Source organism: Artemia franciscana, chromosome 1 (genome assembly GCF_032884065.1).
Source record: "Artemia franciscana chromosome 1, ASM3288406v1, whole genome shotgun sequence".
In the NCBI taxonomy this organism is placed as follows: domain Eukaryota; kingdom Metazoa; phylum Arthropoda; class Branchiopoda; order Anostraca; family Artemiidae; genus Artemia; species Artemia franciscana.
Window position 1 is genome coordinate 61,482,196 of NC_088863.1, and position 23,210 is coordinate 61,505,405.

At 35.9% G+C, this 23,210-nt stretch overlaps 1 protein-coding gene across 1 annotated transcript in view; it reads left to right on the forward strand.

Moving 5' to 3' along the window:
* Positions 1-23,210, forward strand: part of LOC136032346 (PRELI domain-containing protein 1, mitochondrial-like) — a 34,202-nt gene that overhangs the window by 2,296 nt on the left and 8,696 nt on the right. Inside the window, exons 2-3 of the mRNA XM_065712672.1 lie at positions 9,155-9,260; positions 14,746-14,959. Coding sequence (XP_065568744.1) covers positions 9,169-9,260; positions 14,746-14,959 — 306 coding nt within the window. The 5' untranslated portion in view covers positions 9,155-9,168. The remainder of the gene's footprint in view (positions 1-9,154; positions 9,261-14,745; positions 14,960-23,210) is intronic.

The following is a 23,210-nucleotide window of genomic DNA, read 5'->3' on the forward strand; positions in this document are numbered from 1 at the left end:
CCTAGAGTAGAGGGATTTGGGTGAAACTTGGTGGGAAAAATAAGCACAAGTCCTAGATACATGATTGACATAACCGGAACGGGTTTGCTCTCTTTGGGGTAGCTGGGGGGGGGGGGTTAATTCTGAAAAATAAGAAAAAATTAGGTAGTTTTAACTTACAAATGGCTGATTGGATCTCAATGAAATTTGATATTTAGGAGGATATCGTATCTCAGAGCTCTTATTTTAAATCACGACCAGATCCGGTGACATTGGGGGGGAGTTGGGAGGGGAAAGCATACAATATTGGAAAACATATAGAGTGGAGGGATCAGGATGAAACTTGGTGGGAAAAATAAGCAGAAGTCTTAGATACATGATTTACATAATTGGAATGGATCCGCTCTATTGGGGGGGGGGGGGGGTTAATTATGAAAAATTAGAAAAATGATGCATTTTTAACTTACAAAGGAATGATCGGATCTTCATGAAACTTCATATTTAGAAGGACCTTGTAACTCAGATCTCTTATTTTAAATCTCAACCGGCCAGTGTTATTGGGGGGGGGACAAGAAATCTTAGAAAATACTTAAGGCAGAGAGATCAGGATGAAAGTGGATGGGAAGAATAAAAACCTGTCTAAGATACATGACTGACATAACCGGACCAGATCTGCTGTCTTTGGTGGAGTCTAGGGGGGAGGGAGTAATTTTGAAAATTGAGGTATTTCTAACTTACAAAAGGGTTACCAGATCTTAATGAAATTTGATATTTAGAAGGATCTTGTGCTTTAAAGCTCTAATTTTAAATTCCGACCATGTCTTGTGACATTGGGGGGAGTTGAAGGGGGAAACTGGAATTCTTGGAAAACATGAAAATTCGGGTATTTTTATCTTACGAATAGGTTATTGCATCTTAGTGAAATTTGATATTTAGAAGAAATTCATGTCTCAGAGCTCTTATTTCAAATCCCGACCAGATATTTTGACATTGAGGGGAGTTGGAGGGGGAAATCTTGGAAAATACTTGGAATGGAGGAATTGGGATGAAGCTTGGTGGATAGAATAAGCAAATATCCTTGACACGTGATTGACGTAACTGTACTGGATTCGCTCTCTTTGGCGGAGTTGGGGGTGGGGTTCAGTGATTTGGCAAGTTTGGTGCTTCTGGACGTGCTAGGATGATGAAAATTGGTAGGCGTGTCAGGGAGCTGCAAAAATTGACTTGATAAAGTCGTTTTCTCAGATTCGACCATCTGGGGGGCTAAAGGGAGAGGAAAAAATGAGGTATTTATAACTTACAAATGGATGATTGGATCTTGCTGAATTTTGATATTTAGAAGGACATCATGACTCAGAGCTCTTATTTTAAATCCTGACTGGCATTAAGCCTCTGATTTTCCTTTTAAATCAATCTATTGATTCTTAGAATTTTGCTAGAGCTCATACCATGTGAGCTTTTGGCTCTTAGCTCTTCTTGCCTTGTCACAACTGCCATATGAGCTCTTAGCTCTTGGTTATTCTAGAGTTTATCTTTTTGTCTCCAATACTCTAAGAACAAATAATCAAGCACTTGGGCAATTACAATGGGATGACAAATATTTTTAACATACATTTCAAGAATGGAATAGCATATTAATGCTTTAAAAGGTAATCAGTGAGTTAACATTTGTAATCACCCCCTAAGTATTTTTGTTTGACTGGTAAATGCTTTCAGCATCCTGCCCCACCCCTGTTCTATAGGACAGTTTTTGCTCTTTATTAAGTTTTAGTGTCACTCTTCACTGTCATCAAAAGATAAATCTTTTTTTTTTTAGTTTACTCTTTTTCAGTATCCTCTTTCTGACTTCACTTTGATAACCATTATAAAATCAAATTTTTTTTTAATATTGTAATTATTGGGCTATGTGATTTTGTAAACAATTTCTCCAAACTTTGTCAACCATAAAACAAAACATAATTTCTTACAAAGACGAGTTGGCTTGAATTAAAAATGTAAATTGTGATCATTGTATATTTGTGTTGCATAGATAAATAGAAAAGGTTAAAGTTGAAAACTTTGCCAGAATGAGAACAGATTGATTTTTATCTTGCATCTTAGACTTGAGCCAAATTTTTCTGAAAGTATTCATATGTAACCAACAGTCCTCCAATGCTTCCAAATGGACAGAATACTATCAGTAAACATCTTAAAAAATAATTAACTTTGGCAAAAAAACTAATCAAAGAGGAATTTTGAGAGAACCCATAGAAAAATTCGCCAACTAGAATATTTTTTGTTGGGCCAAAAACACTTAGAAGAAAAAAACAGATTTCTGAAGCTAAAATATAAGCAAAATTAGTTACAGAAACAAATGTAAGTCATGTCTAGACTTCTAGATCCCCAATGGTCAGGAGTAAAATATTTTTTAACCCAAGTGCCCTTTGCTGTTCTATACCGTCCATCAAAAGCTAAAGAAAATCAACTTCAATTGACTACAAAATGTTACAGTTCGTGTGAAATATATGTTGCTAAGATCCAAGTTCTGTATGTGCTGACAACCAAGAAATTTAAATCATAAATTTACTAAAAATATTGCCTCAAACCAATTTGAGGTTTTATTAGTTAAAACCAATAAAATTTATTAAAAACCAATTTGAGATGGATTTATCAGAGAGACAGCATCTCTTTAATGCCTTAGTAAAATATTGTGATTATTACTTCTCCATTTGGCTCCATAAAAACTTCGGTTAGTTTTGCTTTGTATTCTAACAGAATTTGATTGATGCAAACCATTAAAAATTTACTAATCCTATGAGTCATTGATATGATAGTAGGCCTATAGATAGGGCTGCGTGCAATTCCTTTGCTTGGTAAATTTGGTAGCTCAGGCCCTTGTACCTTATATGATGTAATCATGATGGGACTCTAGGTAAAGGATTTGTATGTTTTGTCCAGCTAAAATTTTTGGTATCTATGGTCTGGGTTCATTCTGTGGCTGCAACTTTATGGAATGTTTAAACTTTTCTCTGCCAATGAAAAAGGGAAATTATGGAAACGAAATTAGTTCAAAAAATATTCTCCACAAAATATGTTTTTCGAAGAACACTGAAGATATAGATTAAACCAAGAATGAGCAGAAAAATTCAAATAATTTTCGAAACAAAACACTACCACAATTCAGTATCAATACATAAATGCAACCCAAAATAAGCATTTTTACAATAAGTGACCAGTTCAAACTCAAAACTAGCAGAAACTAAGATGAGTAGGGCTGATGCCTTCCCTACTTTCTGAAGACCAGAATATAATTTACAAAGCTATTCTATATTATTAACATTTAAAAATTTTATGGAAAAGATGGTCATATAAACTTCAGAGAGGGCTCTTTTGATTAGAAATCAGAAGTTATAGTGCCTTTTCTAAGAGTCAAAAATCATGAGAGGGCACTATCCTTCCTCCAGTTTTTCCCAAATGCATTCAATAGAAAGTTTTAAATGGATATTTAGTTAAAATTAGACTGAAGATCACATAAAAAGGCCTTTAGGGTCGAAACAACCACCCCCCCCAGAGCCAGGGGGCAAGGGTTTTAGGTTATGCTCTCGGGACATATAAGGTTTTTGTCAAAGGGCTGATTGTATAAACTCTAGAGGACGCTCATTTGATTGGAAATTGAAATTTCTAGTTGTCTTTCAGATTCAAAAGTGATGGAGGGATAATGCCCCCTCCCTCTGACGCCCTCTTTTCCCCAAACGAATCTGATTAAAATTGTGAGATAGCCATGTTGTTCAAAATAGTCCAAAGAACATATAACAATGCCTTCAGGGTTGACACAGCCTTCCAGAGCCCAGGAGTAAGGGCTACAAGCTATGCTTTGGGTCATATAAGGTTTTAATGGATTAGATGGTTGTATAGACTTTGGATGAGGCTTATTTGCTTGGAAACTGGAAGTTCTAGTGCCCTTTTTAAGAGTGAAAAGTCATTAGAGGGAAATCTGGGGAAGGTAAACAGGAAGGGTGTGCGAATGCACAGGGTGGTTGGCCCCCAACCCCCCATTGCACTTCCTGGCTGAAGGGCCAAGAAACAGAGATCAGCTCTGCCGGTAGGGACTGTAAAGTCTAATACCATATCCTTTACCTTTTTACCCACCCGCCATGTCCATGATTTCCCAAGGCACATCCAATCCAAATTTTGAGACTAGTATGTTGTTCAGTGCTGTTGAAAATTCCAGTAATTATGCCTTTGGGGATATCAACCCTTGCACAGCCCTCAGGGCAAGGGCTGCAAGTTAGACAATTTGTACATTGTTTACACATGGTTTATGTTATCAAGAAAGGTGGTCGTATTTGACCTTTATTTTCCAAAGAGACAAAGGGTTTTCGGGTGAGCTTTTTAGAGAATATTGAGGGGAGTCTGGAACTAAATTAAAACACATTATGTGCTTGTGGGTTTTCAAAAAGGCGTAACTCAGGAATGAGTGAGTATATTAATTTGGAACCTTCAGGAAATTATAAGGGAGATGATTAATTGACCAGAAGGATAATATTTCCACACTAAAAATTTTACAACTATCCTACTACCACTGTTACCACCACTAAAACTACTGCTTTTTCAGTAACCAAGCTTCTGTGCTACCAAGGCTGAGGATATTGAAATGAACATTTGGGGAAACGTTGAGGGGAAAGTTAAGCTAAAATTAAATGTATTATATTCATACAGATTGCTTATACAGGCGTATCAGCAATATTTTTGGAGTGGCTCACTGTATCAAGATTGAACTTTTGCTGCATTGTGATTGGGATGTTCAATTGACCAAAAAGGCCACTTGTACCTGCTACTGCTGCTATTACTACTGATGCTACTATAATTACTACTACTTCTAATTCAACACTAATACTGCTACTTCTGCTCCTACTACTGCTACTATGATACTACTACTATTAAGCCTACCTAAACAAAGGTGAAAATTTTACATAATATAGAGGTGTGTCTGAACTAAATCAAAACACTATATGCATGCAGATTGTCAAAATGGTGTATCTCAATATTAGATTTGGGTACTAATTTAAAATTTTTTGGAGAATGCTTACAGGGCAAGATTAATTGACCAAAAAGTAATATGAGCATACTACTACTAACACTACTACCATTGCTACTTTTACTGACATTACTGCTACTGCTACTAAACTGCTCCTACTACTACTTCAGTTGCAACTACTTATAGGGTTAGGAGTATTAAGATGAAAAGGGTGTCAAAAGGCACATGAACAAAATTTTTTGAATGGCTTACTGTATCAAGGTGAAACTTCTGGGGTATCATACGGGGGATGTTCAACTGATCAAAAGGCAACATATACATGCTACTACTGTTATTAATACTGCAGCTACTACTGTTACTACTACTACTAATTCTATACTTTTAATGCTACTGCTTCTCTTACTACCACCACTACTACAGTGATACTAGTGCTATTAAGGCTAAGTCTCAATGAAGTTGGAAATCTCAGATAATATTGTGGGCAAATTTGAACTAAATCAAAAGACACTAGGGTATGTGAATGCCGATTGTCTCAGGAACGGATTTGGGTTTAAAGTTATAATTTCCAGATAATTCTTAAGGGGGAAGATCAATTGATTGAAAGGTAATACGTACACGCTACTACTAATACTACTACCACTACTACTACTCGAACTTCTACTTCGATTGCAACTGCTCATAAGGCTAAGAGTATTAAAAAGGAAATTTCAACAAGTATATGGATATAGACTACAGGCTATCAAAAGGACATATCGGTAATATCATAGCAGAACTTGAAGAAAGGGATGTTTAACTGACCAAAAGGCAATATGTTAATACTACGTTGCTACTATGCACTTGTTGCCTTTTGGTCTGTTGAACATCCCACTCATGATGCCCTGGAAGTTTCAGCTCGATATGGTAAGCTCATCCAAAGATTTTGATGATACGCCTTTTTTGACAATCTTTATGCACATTGTATATCTTGATTTAATTCAACTTCCTTCTTAACACTTCTCCAAAATTTCATGTCAATATTGTCAGTCTTGGTAGTAGTTGCTAAAGAAGCAATAGTTGTAGTAGCAGTAGTAGTAGTGGTAGCGTGCTAATATTATCTTTTTGGTCAATTAGGCCTAGTCTTCCCCCTCATTATACCCTGGAAGTTTCAACTTAATACACTCGGTCATTCTGTAGTTACACCTTTTAAGAGCCCGTATGCACAAAACGTATTTTAATTTAGTCCTAAACTCTCCCTAAATTCTCTGAAAACCTCATGTGAATATTTTTCGACTTTTTTTTACATTAAAGGTCCCCCCCCCTTCAATAACAAATACTATATGTAAACAATCGGCTCTTGTCGCGAGGGCTCTGGGAGGGGGTATCGACATCTTCTGAGACATAGTCACTTGATATTTCAACTACATTGAACAAAACCGCTATGTCAAAATTTTTATTACATGTGTTCAGGGAATTTTTGGGCTTGGGGGGGGGGGGGGAATTGTTGCACTCCAATCACTTTTGACTCTTAGAAGGAGCAGTAAAACTTTCAATTTCTGACCGAATGAGCTCCTTCCAAGGTTTCTACTACAATTTCTTCTATGCTTCTATACAAAGTGCCTTGGTTATAAAAAAAAATACACTGTACCCGTATTGCTCTTTACTTAGGCAGCGCTATTGCGCTGCCAAAAACCAGTCCAATTTCTAACAATGATATCTACTAAGCTTCAAATTTCGGTTTTCTTTTTTAAGGTTTTGAATTCTTGTAATCCCTTGTTTTTTAATTTTAATTTTTCTTTTTTTTTGGCTTTTTTCTTTTTTTTAGTTTTTTTCTTTTTTTTCTTTTTAGTTTTTTTAAGTTGTTTACTTTTTTTTTTGTTTTTTTCCTCTTTTTTATTTTATTTTTCTTCTTTATTTTTTTTTCTGGAACGTGCCCCAGCAACACGTATGCAAGGTGCTAATTTTTAACTGCGTCAAACTTGCGGATATACAACTGGTAATTCCTCTAATATACTCTGGTAATTCCTCAACACGCATTCTTTTTTTACTTTCTCTTTCAGCCGCAAGCCAGGTTTTGCGTTGCCCTTGTAATACGTCGACACGCTTTTTTTTGGTTGGTAATTTCTCTCTGAGCCGCAAGCCTAACCCCCCCCCTAAAGTAACACCTATGCAAGGTGTTAATTTTTAACTGAATAAAACTTATGGATATACAACATTCTTCGTAGTCCCATTGTCTGTGCATATAAATAGATCGTCCGGTTTACCGACTCTAGTACATGCAACATATAATTGTCCATGGGAAAAACAATCCGTTTTTAAGATCTAAACCGCATTTTTTCTAATGATTGCACTTGAGCTTTGTTGATGGTGATTGCAAATGCTAATCGAATTGGGAATTGCAATCTTTTAAATTGTAATTGCAACAGTGTAATTGGTACGCCTAGAGATCCCCTGGAGATCTAGGATATTTAAAAATTCTGATGGATGGTTAACCGCTTGATTTGATTCCAGAACTGTGTCAACTGACTTGTAAATGACTGCCGATCTCGAAACTTGGTCAGAATAATATTGTTGATTTCGTGGATGTCTTTGTTCTTGGCTGCCAGAATCGCTCGTTCACTTAGCCATTTATGATTTTTATAATTGGTTAGAATATTCGGAAATATCTTTTCAACCAAATCATTTTCTTGACGTCAATGTATTTACGTGTACCCATAAATTAGAATTTTTAAGGCAAGCATTAATTTCGTCTGCAGGTGTCGATCTAGGAATAACAGGTAATGTTTGCCTGAAATCTCCCGCAAGCAATATTAATGTGCTGCCAAAAGGTTTGGAATTTCCTCGCAAATCTTGCAATGATCGGTCAAGAGCCTCGAGCGATTTTTTGTGTGCCATCGTGCACTCGTCCCAAACAAAAGGTTTGCATTGCTGCAATACTTTACTTATCCCAGATGATTAGGGAATGTTGCACGTGGAAGTTTCTGTAGACTGCATATTCAAAGGCAATTTCTAAGTGGAATAAGTAGTTCTTCCACCAAGCAGCAACGTTGCGGCTATTCCGGACGACGCAAGGGCCAACGCTATATCATTTTTGGATTAAATTGATCACGTAAATTGGACAGGCGTAATCTGGCCCTTTCCCTTTGAGCCGCAAGCCTGGTTTTGCGTTGCTCTCGTGTTTCTTCTTTTTTAGTTTTTTCTTTTTTTTCTTTTTCTTTAGTTTTGTCTTTTTGTCTTTTATTTAGTGTTTTTTTCTTTTTTTCTTTTTAATTTTTCTTTTTTTTTTAATTATTTTATTTTTTTGATTAGGAATAATGAAAATAGACTAATAAGAGCGGCATATGATCACATGTTGAAAAGTGGTTTAAAAACCTCGCGGCCATCCCAAAATCAAGTCACTGCTAGAACAAGTAGAAATGTCATTTTCTACTAGAACAGCTTATGGAATAATGGTCTTTGTTCTAGTGATATACCGACAGACTTAGCAAGCCAGGTACGATTTATATTAGGAAATCCAGCATTGGCAAGAGCTGGTTTTAGATTCTGCAACTCTACAATATTATAATCAGGCAAAACCTAGTTTGGGAGAGGGAGTTTATTTTAAATTTAATTTACCGGTTATGATTCTAAGTCATTGGATTCAGCTCGGGGTGAATTGTTTTCCAATCCAGAATGGGCGAAAAATGTTAGACACAAAAAAGAAGATAGTTGTTTCTGATAGACTGTATGTTTGTCCTCTTTGTAAAGATGGGTATGAAGACTTGGATCATTTTCTCCAGAAATACCCGTTGCTCTTTGATTTACGGGTAAAATAAATTTGATTAATTTGATGCTTGCTGGTATTCTGCAAAATAGTAAACCAACCACTCTATTTCGAGTTCTAGTCTATATACAAGTGTATATAGATAAATCCTTAGTAAGAAGAAAAAGTTTATTGGATTAATGTCTTTTTGTCGTTAGATTATGTATTTTCGCGTTGTATTCTGTTTGTGTGTGTGCTTGTAATTTGTGCTGTTGTTTGGTTTCCTTGCTTATTTGTTATTAATTTATATTTTTGTGTGTATATGGCCCAATTGGTTTTTGAAATACACTTATCTATCTATCTTTACTTATATTATTTAGTGCTTGGCATTTCTTATCTTTATTTGTTTATAAGAAGGCTAAGTCGTTATCTATTTTCAGTTATTATTGATACTATGGTGAAGCATTATGAGTCAAATTCAGTCTTTCATTATCCATGGGAATACGTAGCAACAGCATTCTGGTGGCGATACCCAAATCCATACAGGTTCATTCGTTTTTGATTTTTTATTGTTTACGTTATCAATTTGTGAGAGTCTAACAATGATTTGCTAAGATTTTCAGTCTGACAGGGTGGGATTGGGGGCATGAATCCATTCAAGGGTCTGTCTACATTTACAATAAAATGGCAGAAACTAAAAATAAAATGCACAAATTATATAATATTAATGAAAATGGATCTTATAAAACTCTATTTTAGGGATAAAATAGTTCTCACTACAGATACAAGATTTATCCAAAAATCTGAGAAATTTCTTTCATTTTGAACAATTTGTACTGAAACCTGCTGCTGCTTGAAATGCATAGTTTTTTATTGTTTACTCTGTCATCAGCTATTGCAGATAAAGGGTTTGTTTATGATTTTGTCTGTTACATTTGTCATTTACTTTCAGTCTGTTGGGGATTCTCAAACCTGTATGAACGATGGATTTTGAAGAACAAAAACTTTAGATTCTCCTGTGTATCCGGAGGTGCCTAGGGCAACAAAAAGGAGTCTCCATTCTTCGCAATATATTGATGCCGCTCTACATCTTTCCATTTAGGCTGCGAAAATGTGTTTAAAAACAATGAAGGTGTGATTAATATGCCTGGTGTAGGGTTATCCCTCTTGATCCTAAGGACACACTCTGGAAGGTGGCCCTGGGAGTTCTAAAGCCTTCCCTTCTGAAAACCTGACATAGACATTGCCATCGACAATGGCGAATGAAATTTGTAATAAGGTTGGATTTGTCATTTTTTTTGGATTTCAATATTTTTGACCCAGTCTGGCCAGTGTATTTTCAGGATTCTTTGGAGACAGACACTTTCAAAGTTCAGGGTGTGACGCTCTTGTCCTCCATTCATATTCTCTGAATCAACTTAGCACTTCAGAAGCGGCAGAACAGCACTGTTGTAGATTCGGAGTGAGTTTGGTTAGGCGTAAAAAGAAATTCGATCCCAAGATTCTTTTCATTATGTTGAAGGCTATACTCCCTTGATGTATACAGGACACCACCTCTTTCTGTAATGGATTTCCAATTGTTCCTTAAAGATACTTAGCCTATTCCGTGTATTCGACTGTTTTATTGATTTTAAGCTCGATGCGTTTTGCCTTCTGTTGTAGGTGTTCCTTGCAGTTCTCGAGAATAGTTATGTCTTTGGTAAAGCATAAATCACATAGTTTTTTCTGTATTCAGACTGATACCTTATGTGGTTTTGTTTCTCAATATGCAGTTTATTATTATGATGATAAGCAACGACGATAAAGCTCCGCCATGCTTTGCTTCAAGAAGATCTTGAACCGTCATATTAGGCCTTGAGATGTATAAACAAAGAATATGGTAATATTCTGCTTCAAGCTTCAAAACCTCCTGAAATAATTTGTTCCTTCCTTGTGGGAGAATTTGATTTCAATGTTGGAAGTCAAAGTAAGACTCTTTGTTTTGGAAATCCATCAGACCAACGACTGTTGAAGACTGTGAAATTTCGATCATGAACAAGCCCAGCGCTTGAAAACGCCACAAAGGCGTGTTAATTATTACGTATTAATACTAAACTAGCCTGCATTAAAAATGATTGCTTCATTCCCATTAAAAGGATTGCAAGTAGTCACATTCGATCCCTCGGTTACGGATTATCCGCATTGGCGTACTCCAAAGTGGTGGGAGCCTTCTCCTCAACTTTTCTCAAGAGATAGAAATTTTTCAGTGACTCAATTATCCTGAAAACATGCTTTAGAAAGCTATTGAGGAAAAATATGAACATCATTAATGAAATTAGACGTGGGGCATTAGCCTTAGACATGAGGAACACCTAATCCAAATCCGAGATAACTCAGATGAGTATCTTAAAATTACCGTCCTTTTCAACTTTATCCCATCCCTTGTAGTGTTTTTGATGTCATTCATTAAAAAAGTCCTGCTCAAAACAAATGCTTTGATGTCATTCTTAAAGCTCCTTTGCAAGCTATGCTGCACCCTTCTCATTCTTTAGAGGTTTATACCGTCTTTACTCGTCCTCTAGTTTAATGTGTTTTTCCCGTTTGGCATCGTGGCATCTCGAACGAGGGCCCAAAGAAAGTAAAACCATCCAAAAAAGAATCCTATCAAAATCGTGCCGTAGCCATTTCAGCCTTTCTTTCGTCAAAAGTGGAATGGGCCCCAGAAAGTTGGATGGAACTAAATGTTTTTTACAGCTTGTATGTATGCAAATGGTTTGTAAATGGGGAACCTAAAAACTATCCCTATGTAATTCCCAGGTAAATTCTTTTAGAAATTCTCCTCTGCCTTTCCAAGCGCTCATATTTCAGAACCTTGCTGGTCAGCAATCATTACAGTAGCTTTTAACATCCTAATATTGATTCGTAAACTAGGGAAAAAAGACTTTGTACCTTAGCTATGCTACTTTTTAAGTCTTCACTGTATCCACCATCTCTACTATTATTACTATCCAAGTGGTGAAGCTATCGGCATGATTGATATTCTCATTTTCCTACTTCACAAATATTTTTTCCTATTCTAAGCGACTTAGTCTTCTTAGCATTAATTTTTGAACGTATTTTTGCTCCCTTAGCTCTCAAAACTTACAAAAACTCCTTCAGTTGGTTAATATATGTTACCTAGGACCCTCAAATCATACACTTATCAAAGTCTACGGGATTCTTCCTGTTTGATCCCATCTTGATGTATAGCCTTTGATATGTTTCTTAGGAGAAAGTGAATTAAAAATCTATTTAAATAGTCAGAGGACACAACCTTGCTTAACTCCTAATTCAACGCCATGCCAACTACTAACCTCACTTCCTATCGAAATTTTTGCAATGTTTCTCTTATACATTCCACTTATTACTAAAATTATACTCACCTATATGGAAGAATTGGATCTTTATGAAGGCTCTTCAATTGGCTTATCGAGTTTATGTTCAATTGGCTTACCGAATTAAGACTAAAGGGTCTGATCATTCAGATTTTTCTCAATTATCCTTCTTCAACACATACTATTCTTCCCTGTGCTTCCTATATAAATTCAGCTGATGCCTCTATTTATGACACTCGCTCTTATCACGTGTCTTATAAAGGGGTTTAATTGAAATTTGTCTATAATCACTGGATATTCCCTCTGTTTCACATAACCTTTAGTAATTTGCGTGAAACTTTGTCGCCGTCGTACTGAGAATAATCATTTGTCTTGCTATCAGCATATGAGGACATATCATTTTAATCCTTGTAGTACTCTCTCTCTCTAATCCCTCGTAAAATACTTCTTCCCTCACTTCGAAATTGTCAAAAAAAATGTATTTCTTTTCCTTATCATTTCCTACAGCTTTATCACTATTTAACAGATTTTTTTTTAAATTTCCGTCCATCTGTCTTTACACATTCCATGTGACTAATTTACTACTACTCTTACCAACTCACCGCAGCACCAAGCCACCTGAGGACAACACTGCTAGGCACTGTCCTCCTCCAACCCAATGTATTCAAAGCTTCCCTCTCTACACCCTCCCAGAAAGTCTCCATTTCCTTTAAATCTTTCTTTATGACATCCTCCCACCCCAGATGAGGAAGGCCTGCTTTCCGTTTAGCCATGACGGTTGGCCGAAAAGGACAATCTTCGGCAATCTGTCATTCTTCATCTGCAGAACGTAACTTACCTGTCTCAGCCTTTCTTTCATTGTAGGCCTCGAAAGGGGGATTGATGCACATCTTTCGCGCAGCCAACTGTTTGAAATACGGTCAGTCAGCCGGGTACCCAGAACAATCCGTAGGCAATTTCTCTGGAAAACATTTAGTTAATCTTTATCCGCATTTTGGAGCGCTCATGCTTCAGGGCCATATTTGACCACCGTCATCCCTGTACATTCAATATTTTAATCTTGATTTGCAGATTTATCTTCCTATTTTTCAAAACTTTTTTTTTAACTATGAAAGATCACCCTGAGCCTTGGCTATTCTACTTTTAACATCTTTACTCCTCCCACCGTCTTAACTAATAATACTACGAAGGTTAGTAAAGCCGCCCACCTGATCAATCTTTTCGTTACCTAACGTCACCTTTTAATCTTCACTTATTCCTAGCTTTAGTGACTTAGTCATATTAAAATTAATTTTCAACCTATTGTAATACCCTGAACTCGCAAAATCTCTAAAAAATTATTCATTTTGCTCACTCTTTCATCTAGGATGCTTAAATCATCAGCATCATCTAAATCCAGGAGAGTTTTTCCTCCCCATTTGATTTTGTGGTCTCCCTTGCCTTTACTGTGCTCTTTAAGATAAAGTCCGTCAAATGTTCCATAGGGGGGCTAGAACGTAACCCTGCTTAACTCTTGATGTAATGCAAAATAGCTGCTAACCTCATTTCCTACCTTAGCCGCACCAGTGTTATTCTCAAACATAGCACTAATCACTAATGTTTTTGTCTGGTATACAATACAAGGATATGACCTTTGCTAAAGCTCTTCTATCGTCGAATCGAACGCTTGCTCATAATCTATAAAAATGAGGACCAAAGGTGTTTGACAACTAAGGCGCTTCTCAATTATTGACCTATGTGTGAAAATTTCGTCGACGCATTCTCCACCTTTTCTAAAACTGCACTTTCTTCTCTTAATACTTTGTCTGCATCTCTCAGTCTAAAAAGTATCATATTGCTAAGTAATTTTCTACCTGCAGAGACCAAACTAATGCTTCGATAATTACCACACTCACTCTTATCACCTTTCTTATACAGTCGTTTAATGAAGTTTTGCCTAAAATCGTTAGGTATTTCTCCTTTTTCAAAAATCATATTTATAATCCTCAGTAACTTATTTCTAACCTCATAGCCACCATATTTAAGAAACTTATTTCCATATTATCAGCACCTGGAGCCTTATTTTACTTAGTACTTAGTACTGTCGCTAATTTTTCCTCACAAAGCAAATCTTGCTTCATATTTGACGAATTGGGATCTTTAAACGAGACAAGCCTAGACTTACTACTTCCTCCCAACTTCTCAACATACCATAGCTATATATTACTATTATGAAGGCTGGCTGCGCTATCCAGGTTTAGGAACATCACACATTTGGTTTTTTTAGTATTTAATGACAAAAATATCTAAATGCTTTTATACTATAGTTGAAAAAAGGGCAGATTTGATTAGTTCGACCTTTTACGAGCTCAATTATTACTTTCAGTATCTATATTTTCAGTATCCTTGTTCTTTATTTTATTGCGAGGTTTGGGTCAATCTAACAAGTATTATAAATTGGAGGAAGTCCCTGTAAATATGTTTAAAGGGACAAGCTATTAATGCGGACTGCATTGACGATAGTCTGCCATTTTGTTTCATTTATAGTTTGTTGTATTTGTACATTTTCATTACGCCTTTTTTGCAGTACTTTGGTCATGAGAAAGTTCATCTTGACTGACCTTTTTCATTCGCAATTTGATGTTAAACTTGCTTTTGATTTCGATTTTATCCTGACCAATTAATGTTTACATTTACAGTAAACATGTTCTATCCGAGGATGTTCTATGGCGAGAACAGAGTGGGAATATTCTTTTGACTAAGAGGATTTTCACCAAGACAAATTCATTACCCAAATGGGGTGAAAGATTTATTCCAGCCAAGCTTGTTCATATCCTAGAAGAATCTCTTGTTGATAGAGAGAAAAAAGTACTGACGACATTAACAAAAAATATTGGATTCAGTAAAGTGATGGTATGTAGAATTAAGCTCTAAATAAAATACTGTTGGGTAAACAATCGCTTTTCTAGAAAAACTTTCTTTTATATTTTGAAGATAAGTAGTTGAGATAGATGACTTCGGATTTTGCGGTTTACATCTACCTATGTAATTCCCTATGCTGCTAACTCTCTGGCAATCGTTAACCGTTATGCCCTAAAAGCTATTTTGTGAAACTAAACATTGGGTACCTGATTTGTCTCACGGCTGGGAATATATTTGAAACTTTTAAGAATTCAACTTTTGTGGGGGGTAAGGGTGTAAAATAGTTTTCTCGGGTTTTCATAAAACAGTATGTGCTGGGTTTTTCTATTTTTGTAGTTTTCATCTCAAAGACTCTACTGCTGATTTTCATCGGACATTTAATAACTTTCATTAAATGCTATTTAATAACTATTGATAACTTTAATAAATAATTTAATAACTTTCATTAAAATGGCTCTACTTTTTTAGAAGTGTCAAGGAGAGTCCGTCCAGAAAGCGATTTTTTTTATTTATTTATTTTATTTTTAAACTACGAAGCAAAAATTGAATGTAGGATAGTCTAGATTAGTAGATAAACAACAATTTTTAAAATAGAAAAGGAGACCAAAAAAAAAGAAACCAAATAACCAAAAAGATAGAAAAACTAAAGTGGTGAAGTAAAATATTATAACGTAAGAATCTTGTTCCAGTTTTCCTCATCCTATGGTGGAAAATGTATTAAAACAGTTAGATTATAAAGCCTAACAGACAAAGACACTCATTTCTTATTATAAAGTTCGTAACGCACTACTTCCAAGGAGTCTTCTAAGTCTATTTGATCGCTTGCATTTTAAACCTCTCTAGGTAGCGTATTCTGTATACAGTAGGGTAAATTCATTTTTCTTCTTCTTTTTTTAACTTTTGATTGCTGTGCAGAATAGGTACTCTATGAGAGTAACTATAAAGGCCTTTATGCTAAAATCCAATATCATTAATTTTAATTACTGCGACAGACCCACAGAAGATTAAAGGCAGATATTGAAACTGGGTTCCAGTTATAGCTTAACAAATAGGCCAAATTACTAATTCGAATTTTGTAGTAAGTAATGGAACACATCTGTGACGAAGAAACTCATAAAACAAGGAAAGCCAAGCAAGACAAGTATGAAGAAAGCAGAGGATTCCAGTTCATTAACTTTAGCCACTACAAGTGACATAAAACTAAGTTAAGAAATTGTATCTGACCTCAATCTCACCTCTATTCGACCTAATTATAAGCCTGACCTTGAGAATACAGATGCCAGAATTCGTTTTGACAGTACGGAAGTGAATCTCCCTAATAATAATGGCTTCTCTGCTAATATTCGCGAATGTGCGAACATAATTTTGGCATGTTTTTGGAGATTAGAAGAAAAAAGTGATTTTGGACATGATCGTGCTCCGAGCAAGCTAGAGGAAAAAAGTATAGCTGATAATAGTGTTATAAAAAATTTCCTGTTTTTTAAGCAAGGGAATTGCAAAAGAGGTAAAGTGACCCTATAATCATGGATCTATTACCCATGACCTCAAAAAACGAAATAAACATAGTCCAAGAGTTTGTTCCCGTTTTTTATATAACACGTGAGACCAAAAGAAGTGCTCGTTAACGTTTGTACCTCACCGGCAAATATACTAAAGCAGAGTATAATTTTGACCATGTTCCTTTATGTAAGTTACCATCCAGCGAGCGTTGTTTTGGGTTTGATAACCTGCATATTTATGTTCCCTCTTGCTTTTTTGCAAAAAAAAAAAATAGGGCTAAAGCTGCAAACAAAAGCCAAGTGCGCAAACTTGAGCACTCCCAGCTGTTGACAGTCAAAGATTCCACACTGGAAATCCCCCTTTTTTGGGCAACACTGCGTATCCCATTCATCTCATGTTAAATACCCCTCATTACCTCCCACCCTATCTGATACAAAGCCATATGCTCCAGGTATCTTCTCTCCGAAGCACCCCTCCAACCCAGAAGTTTAATCACGGCCAGTCAAATCACCATCGCACCCAAACCCTCCCACAATCCGCTTTTACTCATATCCTTCCCAGTCACAAACCCTTTTGCATAATTTATCCGCTCCGTGCCTCCAAGATGTTGTCGACTGGTTCGGGCCTCCACCCGTCATTTGCCCAAGTAAATCTGACCTCCCTCCTCCCAGAAAGTTCGCACCCCACTTCCCTTTCCCAGCAACTTCTTGCCTTCTTTCTTTTTTGTAGAAGGAAAGGGTTCCTTCTACAAAAAAAATCCTGCCAATTCTAATCCTTCTTACCCTATCTCCACGAAACACCACTTCCAACCCATTCGTTTTATCCCTCGTGCCTACCCTGTCAACGTGACTCAGGTCTGAGACTTTTTGCACTTAATAATTGTCTTGTTAATAAATCCTAATTGTTCTCACTTCCAGTCAACAGGAAACAAGTTGCACTTTCCTCTTCATGCTTCGTCCATATCCTTGCCCGTCCCCCACCTCCTTATCCCCTAGGTAAATCCTTCTCTTACCGTTCTTCTCCAAACCATCATAATATTAAATTAAAAGTCCCACTCAGGAAATTCTCAAGCTCATCAAGTCTCCCTGTCGGGATTCCCCAATCGGTTTGTTTCTCCTAAACTTTCAGTTACTAATGCTGAATGTCTTAATTTTGAAAATCTAATTAATTTTAAAAGTCTTAATTTTGAAGGACTAGTTGTCGCTTTATCAATGGGCTGGAAAAGTTGTCTTAGATTCAACCTGTTTGAAGTCAATTGGCAAATGAGCCGTTTAAGGAGATGCTCAAGCTGACCACATGGCTCCTGGAATACTTCCAGTAATCACCGCTGTTAAATCTTATCTGATTGACAAAACCTCTTCAAATTTCTTAAACATCCTCAGTAAGAACTGGTTAGCTTTAGTTTTGTTTTGTCTGATTAAATTTAACACATAACATGACCAATATATTGCAGACCAAGTTCTTTTAACACTAGTGCATAAGCTTATGCACTCCTCCAGCAAAATTTGCAGTTTATTTTCGCAAATCAGGATTGTATCGTTTGACAATCAAATGAAATACAAATACACTGTTGAACGCCAAATACACTGTTGACAATTAATTGCAGTTAATTTTCGCTTGTTTTGGTTTCTCCTTTTTTCTTTTTCTTTTTTTAATGTCCGGTTTTATTTTTCCTATCTTTATTGATTAATTTCTACTGAGCTTTTCCAGTTTTTAACTTGCCCTGACATTCCGCAATTTAATTATTGACTAATGGATGATTTTTTTTTAGTCTCGTAGTTTTCGTTTTGGTATTTTTTGGTAGTTTTTTTTTTTTATGATTTTTCGTTTGTCATGTTTTTGTCCATAGGCTTTGAAATTTGAATTCGGCTCTTCAGACAGTTGCGTATTTAGAGAGGACATATGATATTGTATTCTTTGTCACCATACCTAGAAATTCCATCACATCTATCTCCAAGGGCACATGTATCCAGTTTTGAATGTCACCATTAAAAGATACGAGAGTAGAAGAGTTTTGAATGTCTGTTTTCCATAGCTTTCAGTCATTTCTGCTTCAGTTGACGGGTTGCTTCTGAGGTACGAAATTCCAAACCCCCCCCCAACCACCCTCTCTGAATGAATCATCTCATTCCTAATCTTGGTGTTACGGGCCACTAATTCGAATTTAATTTTGTTTTAAACACTGCAGAACAACTGACTTGGTTCCTGGCCAAAATGCAACCTTCTCTGGAATGGCACTTGTTTCCAAAATACAAGGTATATATAGGAGAAATTCACGAGAAAGCCAATTATTCAGATGGGGGAAGGGTTCCTGTGTCGCCGGCGATGTCAACGCTCACCAATAATTACTTGAAAGTCCGAAGTTCAACCTTGATGATGTTATTTATATTGCTGAAAAGTCTGGGTTTTTTTTTCTGGTTTGCCTGCTCATTATTCATGATTTTTGCTTTGCTAAAAGCAGATTTATTGAAAAGGATTGAGCATGGATTCCAGAAAAGAATTAAATTTACCAACAGCTGTGTGGTGCTGCAGGATAAAGGAATGCTGATTTTTGAGCGGTGTTAAACTCACTTTGAAATGCAAGTCATAGCGTCTCACTGATGTAGCTGAAACTAAGGCGCTAAATAGAAGAATTAAAATCCACTTCAGAAGTGCCAACTCATTCATTGTAATCTTTGTCATTCCACCTTCTTTCTTTGAATCCAAGTCAGTAGTGGATTCCATCGCGTGATCAGAGAATTTGCAATTGAATTAAAAATTTTGAACTAAAAATCAAGTAGTTGAGGGCATCAAGCCATGGCTAATTGTAGAAAAAGCCAAGACAGATAGTCCAATTGAGTGAGAGGCAAATCTGGCATAAGCCCTTATTAGGATTGTATCAAAATGATGTCAGTTTCTTTGTTAATTGATAAGTCTATCATCCGTCCATGCGTCATTCCTTGGGCAAAGCTAAGGTAGATAGTCATAGAACTATGATATTATAGAGCCTGTAGTTTTCCAAGTGTTTGGTTAAATGGCACCGGTAAACGGCGGGAGTAAGAATGACTCTCTTATGGACCAATACTTGTTTGTTAGCTTTTAGAAAGTTATGCCCGCCTAAAGTCTCATGCAGGTCGACCAATAATTTAAAATTGACATAGGAACGTTAGATTGCCTGGAATGTCCTGTGGTGGCGCAGTGGATTTGACCTTAGCTTGGTAATATAGGACGCAAAGATCGAATCACGCTGCAGGAATGCACTGCAGGGTCGACGCAGGGACCATAGTAGTCAAGAAGCGTCGTTAATTCTTAAATAATAATAATGATTGCCTGGAATGAGAGGGAAATAAGGCACCCCTACCGAGGGTCATAGGCAGGTTAACCATTTTGCTTTTCCACACTAAACAGCCCATTGTAGCACGCCCACTTAGAGTCTCAGGCAGGTTGACCAATAATTTATAATTGACATAGAACCGTCAGATTGCCTGGAATGAGAAGTAAACAAGGCAACCCTACCTATAGTCTTAGGCAGGCTGACCATTTTGCTTTTCCAGACTGAATAGCCCGTTGCAGAATGTCTGATATACCCTTGAGGGTAAGTCCTTAATCTCTACCAGGTACTCTATCAAGCAAGTCAGTCTCCATTAAAGTAGCAGCAGCATGCTCTTCCATAGATTATATTCCTTCGATGAAATATTTCTGTTTGACTAAATCACAGAGATGTGCCAGAACTGGCCTATTTGTGTTGGATAGATGTCTAGGTTTGTCTGAACTAAAAATTTGGTCACTTCGTTTCTTTGCTAAATAATCCAATTACAAAAAGGGTTATTGAAATTCTAGGTTGCTTACTTTTAAAATGATAAATTTTTTTACAGAATCCATCGAATAAAATACAGCTTATATAGGCAAATTTAGCCCATGATGGATCATTACTGTTCCCTAATTGCTATAAATTATCTTATCTTTTGTCAGTTTTTAAAGATTGGAACTGAATGACAAAAAAGGAAATAATTAAGGTCTATTCAATTCCCATTGGATTTGAGCATTAATCGATCAATTTTGGAGCATTTTGAAATTTTTATTGATTTTGAGGACATTTTTGTCAGTCAAGACTGATTTTCAGGGAACTTGGAGAAACATTGATACTTTTCGACTTGGATTCTTGCATTCAGCCTGATACATCAGATTACATTTTCAACCTTCTGCTGCTTGTTGATTACCCAAAACCATATATATCGCGTGGCTCCGTGACTATGCATCTTCTCAAGTCAAAACAAAATACTTAAGCCGTCTTAGAACCGGACATAAAGAAATTCCTGGAGAAAAACTGAATAAGAAACACGCCAAAAGAAAGAAGAAACTCAGACCCTATAAGAATTACGAACTTGTTTTTCTAAAAGTGAACTACAACTAGGGATGAATTTATAGCAGCGACTTAAAACAATATATCATCAGCTAAACACGGAAAAGCGAAGCAAATTCCCTAATGTAATTACGGCTAACCTTTGACAAGAAGTGGTTAATTTTGTCAGGGGAAATGGACCAAGCGACGTCGCTATTTAATTTATATCTAATAAGTCTAATTGCCACCAAACTGCTTTTATCTGCTACTGCTAAAAAAAATGAAAAAGATACCAACATTTCAGAATCTAGTTTGTTTAATTCACGCAGTAAATAAAGATTTTTCTTCATACCTTTAATCTCTTCAAAGCAATTCAATTTTTCTCGGACCTTTTTCTCTGTCTGAAATGCCAAACATAGTGTGTAGTTTAAATCCAGGTAAATCACCAGAAACAGGCGGATCTAGTTCTATTATTATTAAATAAATATTTTCTGCAGTAATTTTACCATTACAGCATATAATTAATCTCCCATTTAAAACTGGACTTTTCCCTCTGCTTTTAATGAAGCGAGGATAATTACACTTCACAAAAGTGACTCTCCTGAAAACCCAGTCAAATTCCCGCTGCTTTTTCTAAAATATTTTAGAAGGTGACTATTACAATGTTTATGATTTTATTAAATTGCCTATTTTCTTCAAAAATTCCCAATTTGGTTTTAGGTCAGGACACAATACTGAGCATGTTGTCCTTGCTCTCATCCAATATATTCATGAATGCTAAAATAGAGGTGAAATTCCACGAACAATATATTTAGATTTCAAGAAAATATTTGATACAGTATTCCACTCTATTCTTTTTTGTAGATTAGATAATTGTGATGTGTATAGACCGGTGTTGTATCTAAATAAATCCTATCTTGATAAGAGAAAGCAACAAATAGATGGAGGCAATTTCCTCTATCCGCCCGTTCCTCAGTCTTCGAAGGTTGGGGTACTTCAGGGGTCTATCCTATGTCCTCTGTTGTTTTTTTTTTTCATTTATATAAATTGTCTTCACCGCGCTTTGGCAATCTCGTGTCTCAATACAGATTTTACTGATGATACGGCAGTTTCACTTTCTTAGAGAAATGACGAGGAGCTGGGAGAGAAACTGGATACTGGATTTTCTAATGTTCTTGATTGGTGTTTATCAAATTTTATTGCTTTAAATTTATCGAAAACTAATTTTATAATTTACGGCAGAAAGTCAAATATCTGCCCTCGTATTACCCGGGTTACTTGTTCAATGTATCTATTATCAATATCTTTGGTAGAAACGATAGAATATGTTGAACTTGTGATTGACTAAAACTAATCTTTTAAAACACACATCCAAAATCTACGCTTAAAGATTTCAAGGTGTGGTGTTTAATGCATACGTTGAAACATTATTTGCCCTACTCTGCTTTACAAAGCATTTATTTTGCTCTGATTCAGTCTAATATTAATTATTGTTCCCTAGTATACTTATCTACATTTAAAAGCTATATTAAACCGATTCAGATTTTACAAAATAAAGCCTTCAGAATTCTGAAACTTTTTATTCCATCACCTAATGCACTTCCAAATAAGTCTCCTACAGCATCTTTATATACTTACCTAGATACAATTCCAGTTTCTCAGCAATTTACTTTTCGGGCAATTTTTTTCAAATTCAATTATGGTTTTAAGAAATTACTGCCATATTACCACAATCAAAGTTTGTTCTTCCAATCACAAGATTTGCATAATTATAACGCTCGACAGAAAAAAGCATCTACATTGACAAGTATAGTACTGAAGGATCTAAATTTGCTCCGTTTGTGTCAATAGCCCAGTGCTGGGATGCTCACAAGGATTTTATTGATATATTTTATTCTGTCCAATTAATAAAAAAAGAATCTTCAATTTCATTTAGTTCAAGATTATGTTTAATTTAGCGTATGTTTAATAAGATAAAGTTATTTGTATGGTTTGATGCTCTGGGTGAATCCTGGTGAATCGGCTGTCTTCTATTATTAATTTATATGTAATAATATTGAAATTTTTTATATTTATTGATGGATCCTGGGATAGCAGCTACTTCCATATTACTATTGTGTTAGTGTATCTTAACCGTAATGTTTATCTTTATACTGTAGTGTTAAGCATTACATTATCTTTGTCTAGGCCAAGTTTTTCGAGCTTGTCTCCCCATGAGCCTTTGTTAAATATATACATGTATATGTGAATAATAAAGTGATTGAACTTGAACTTGAACTAGAAAATTTCTGTCAGAAAGTTGGATTGCCAAGGTAATTTCCACTAAAAATAGAGCACAAAAAAAGAGGCAAAAAACCTCTTTCTTACCCAAAATAATATAATTTCTTTCAAGTTCAAGTTCCTTTTATTATCAATATATTT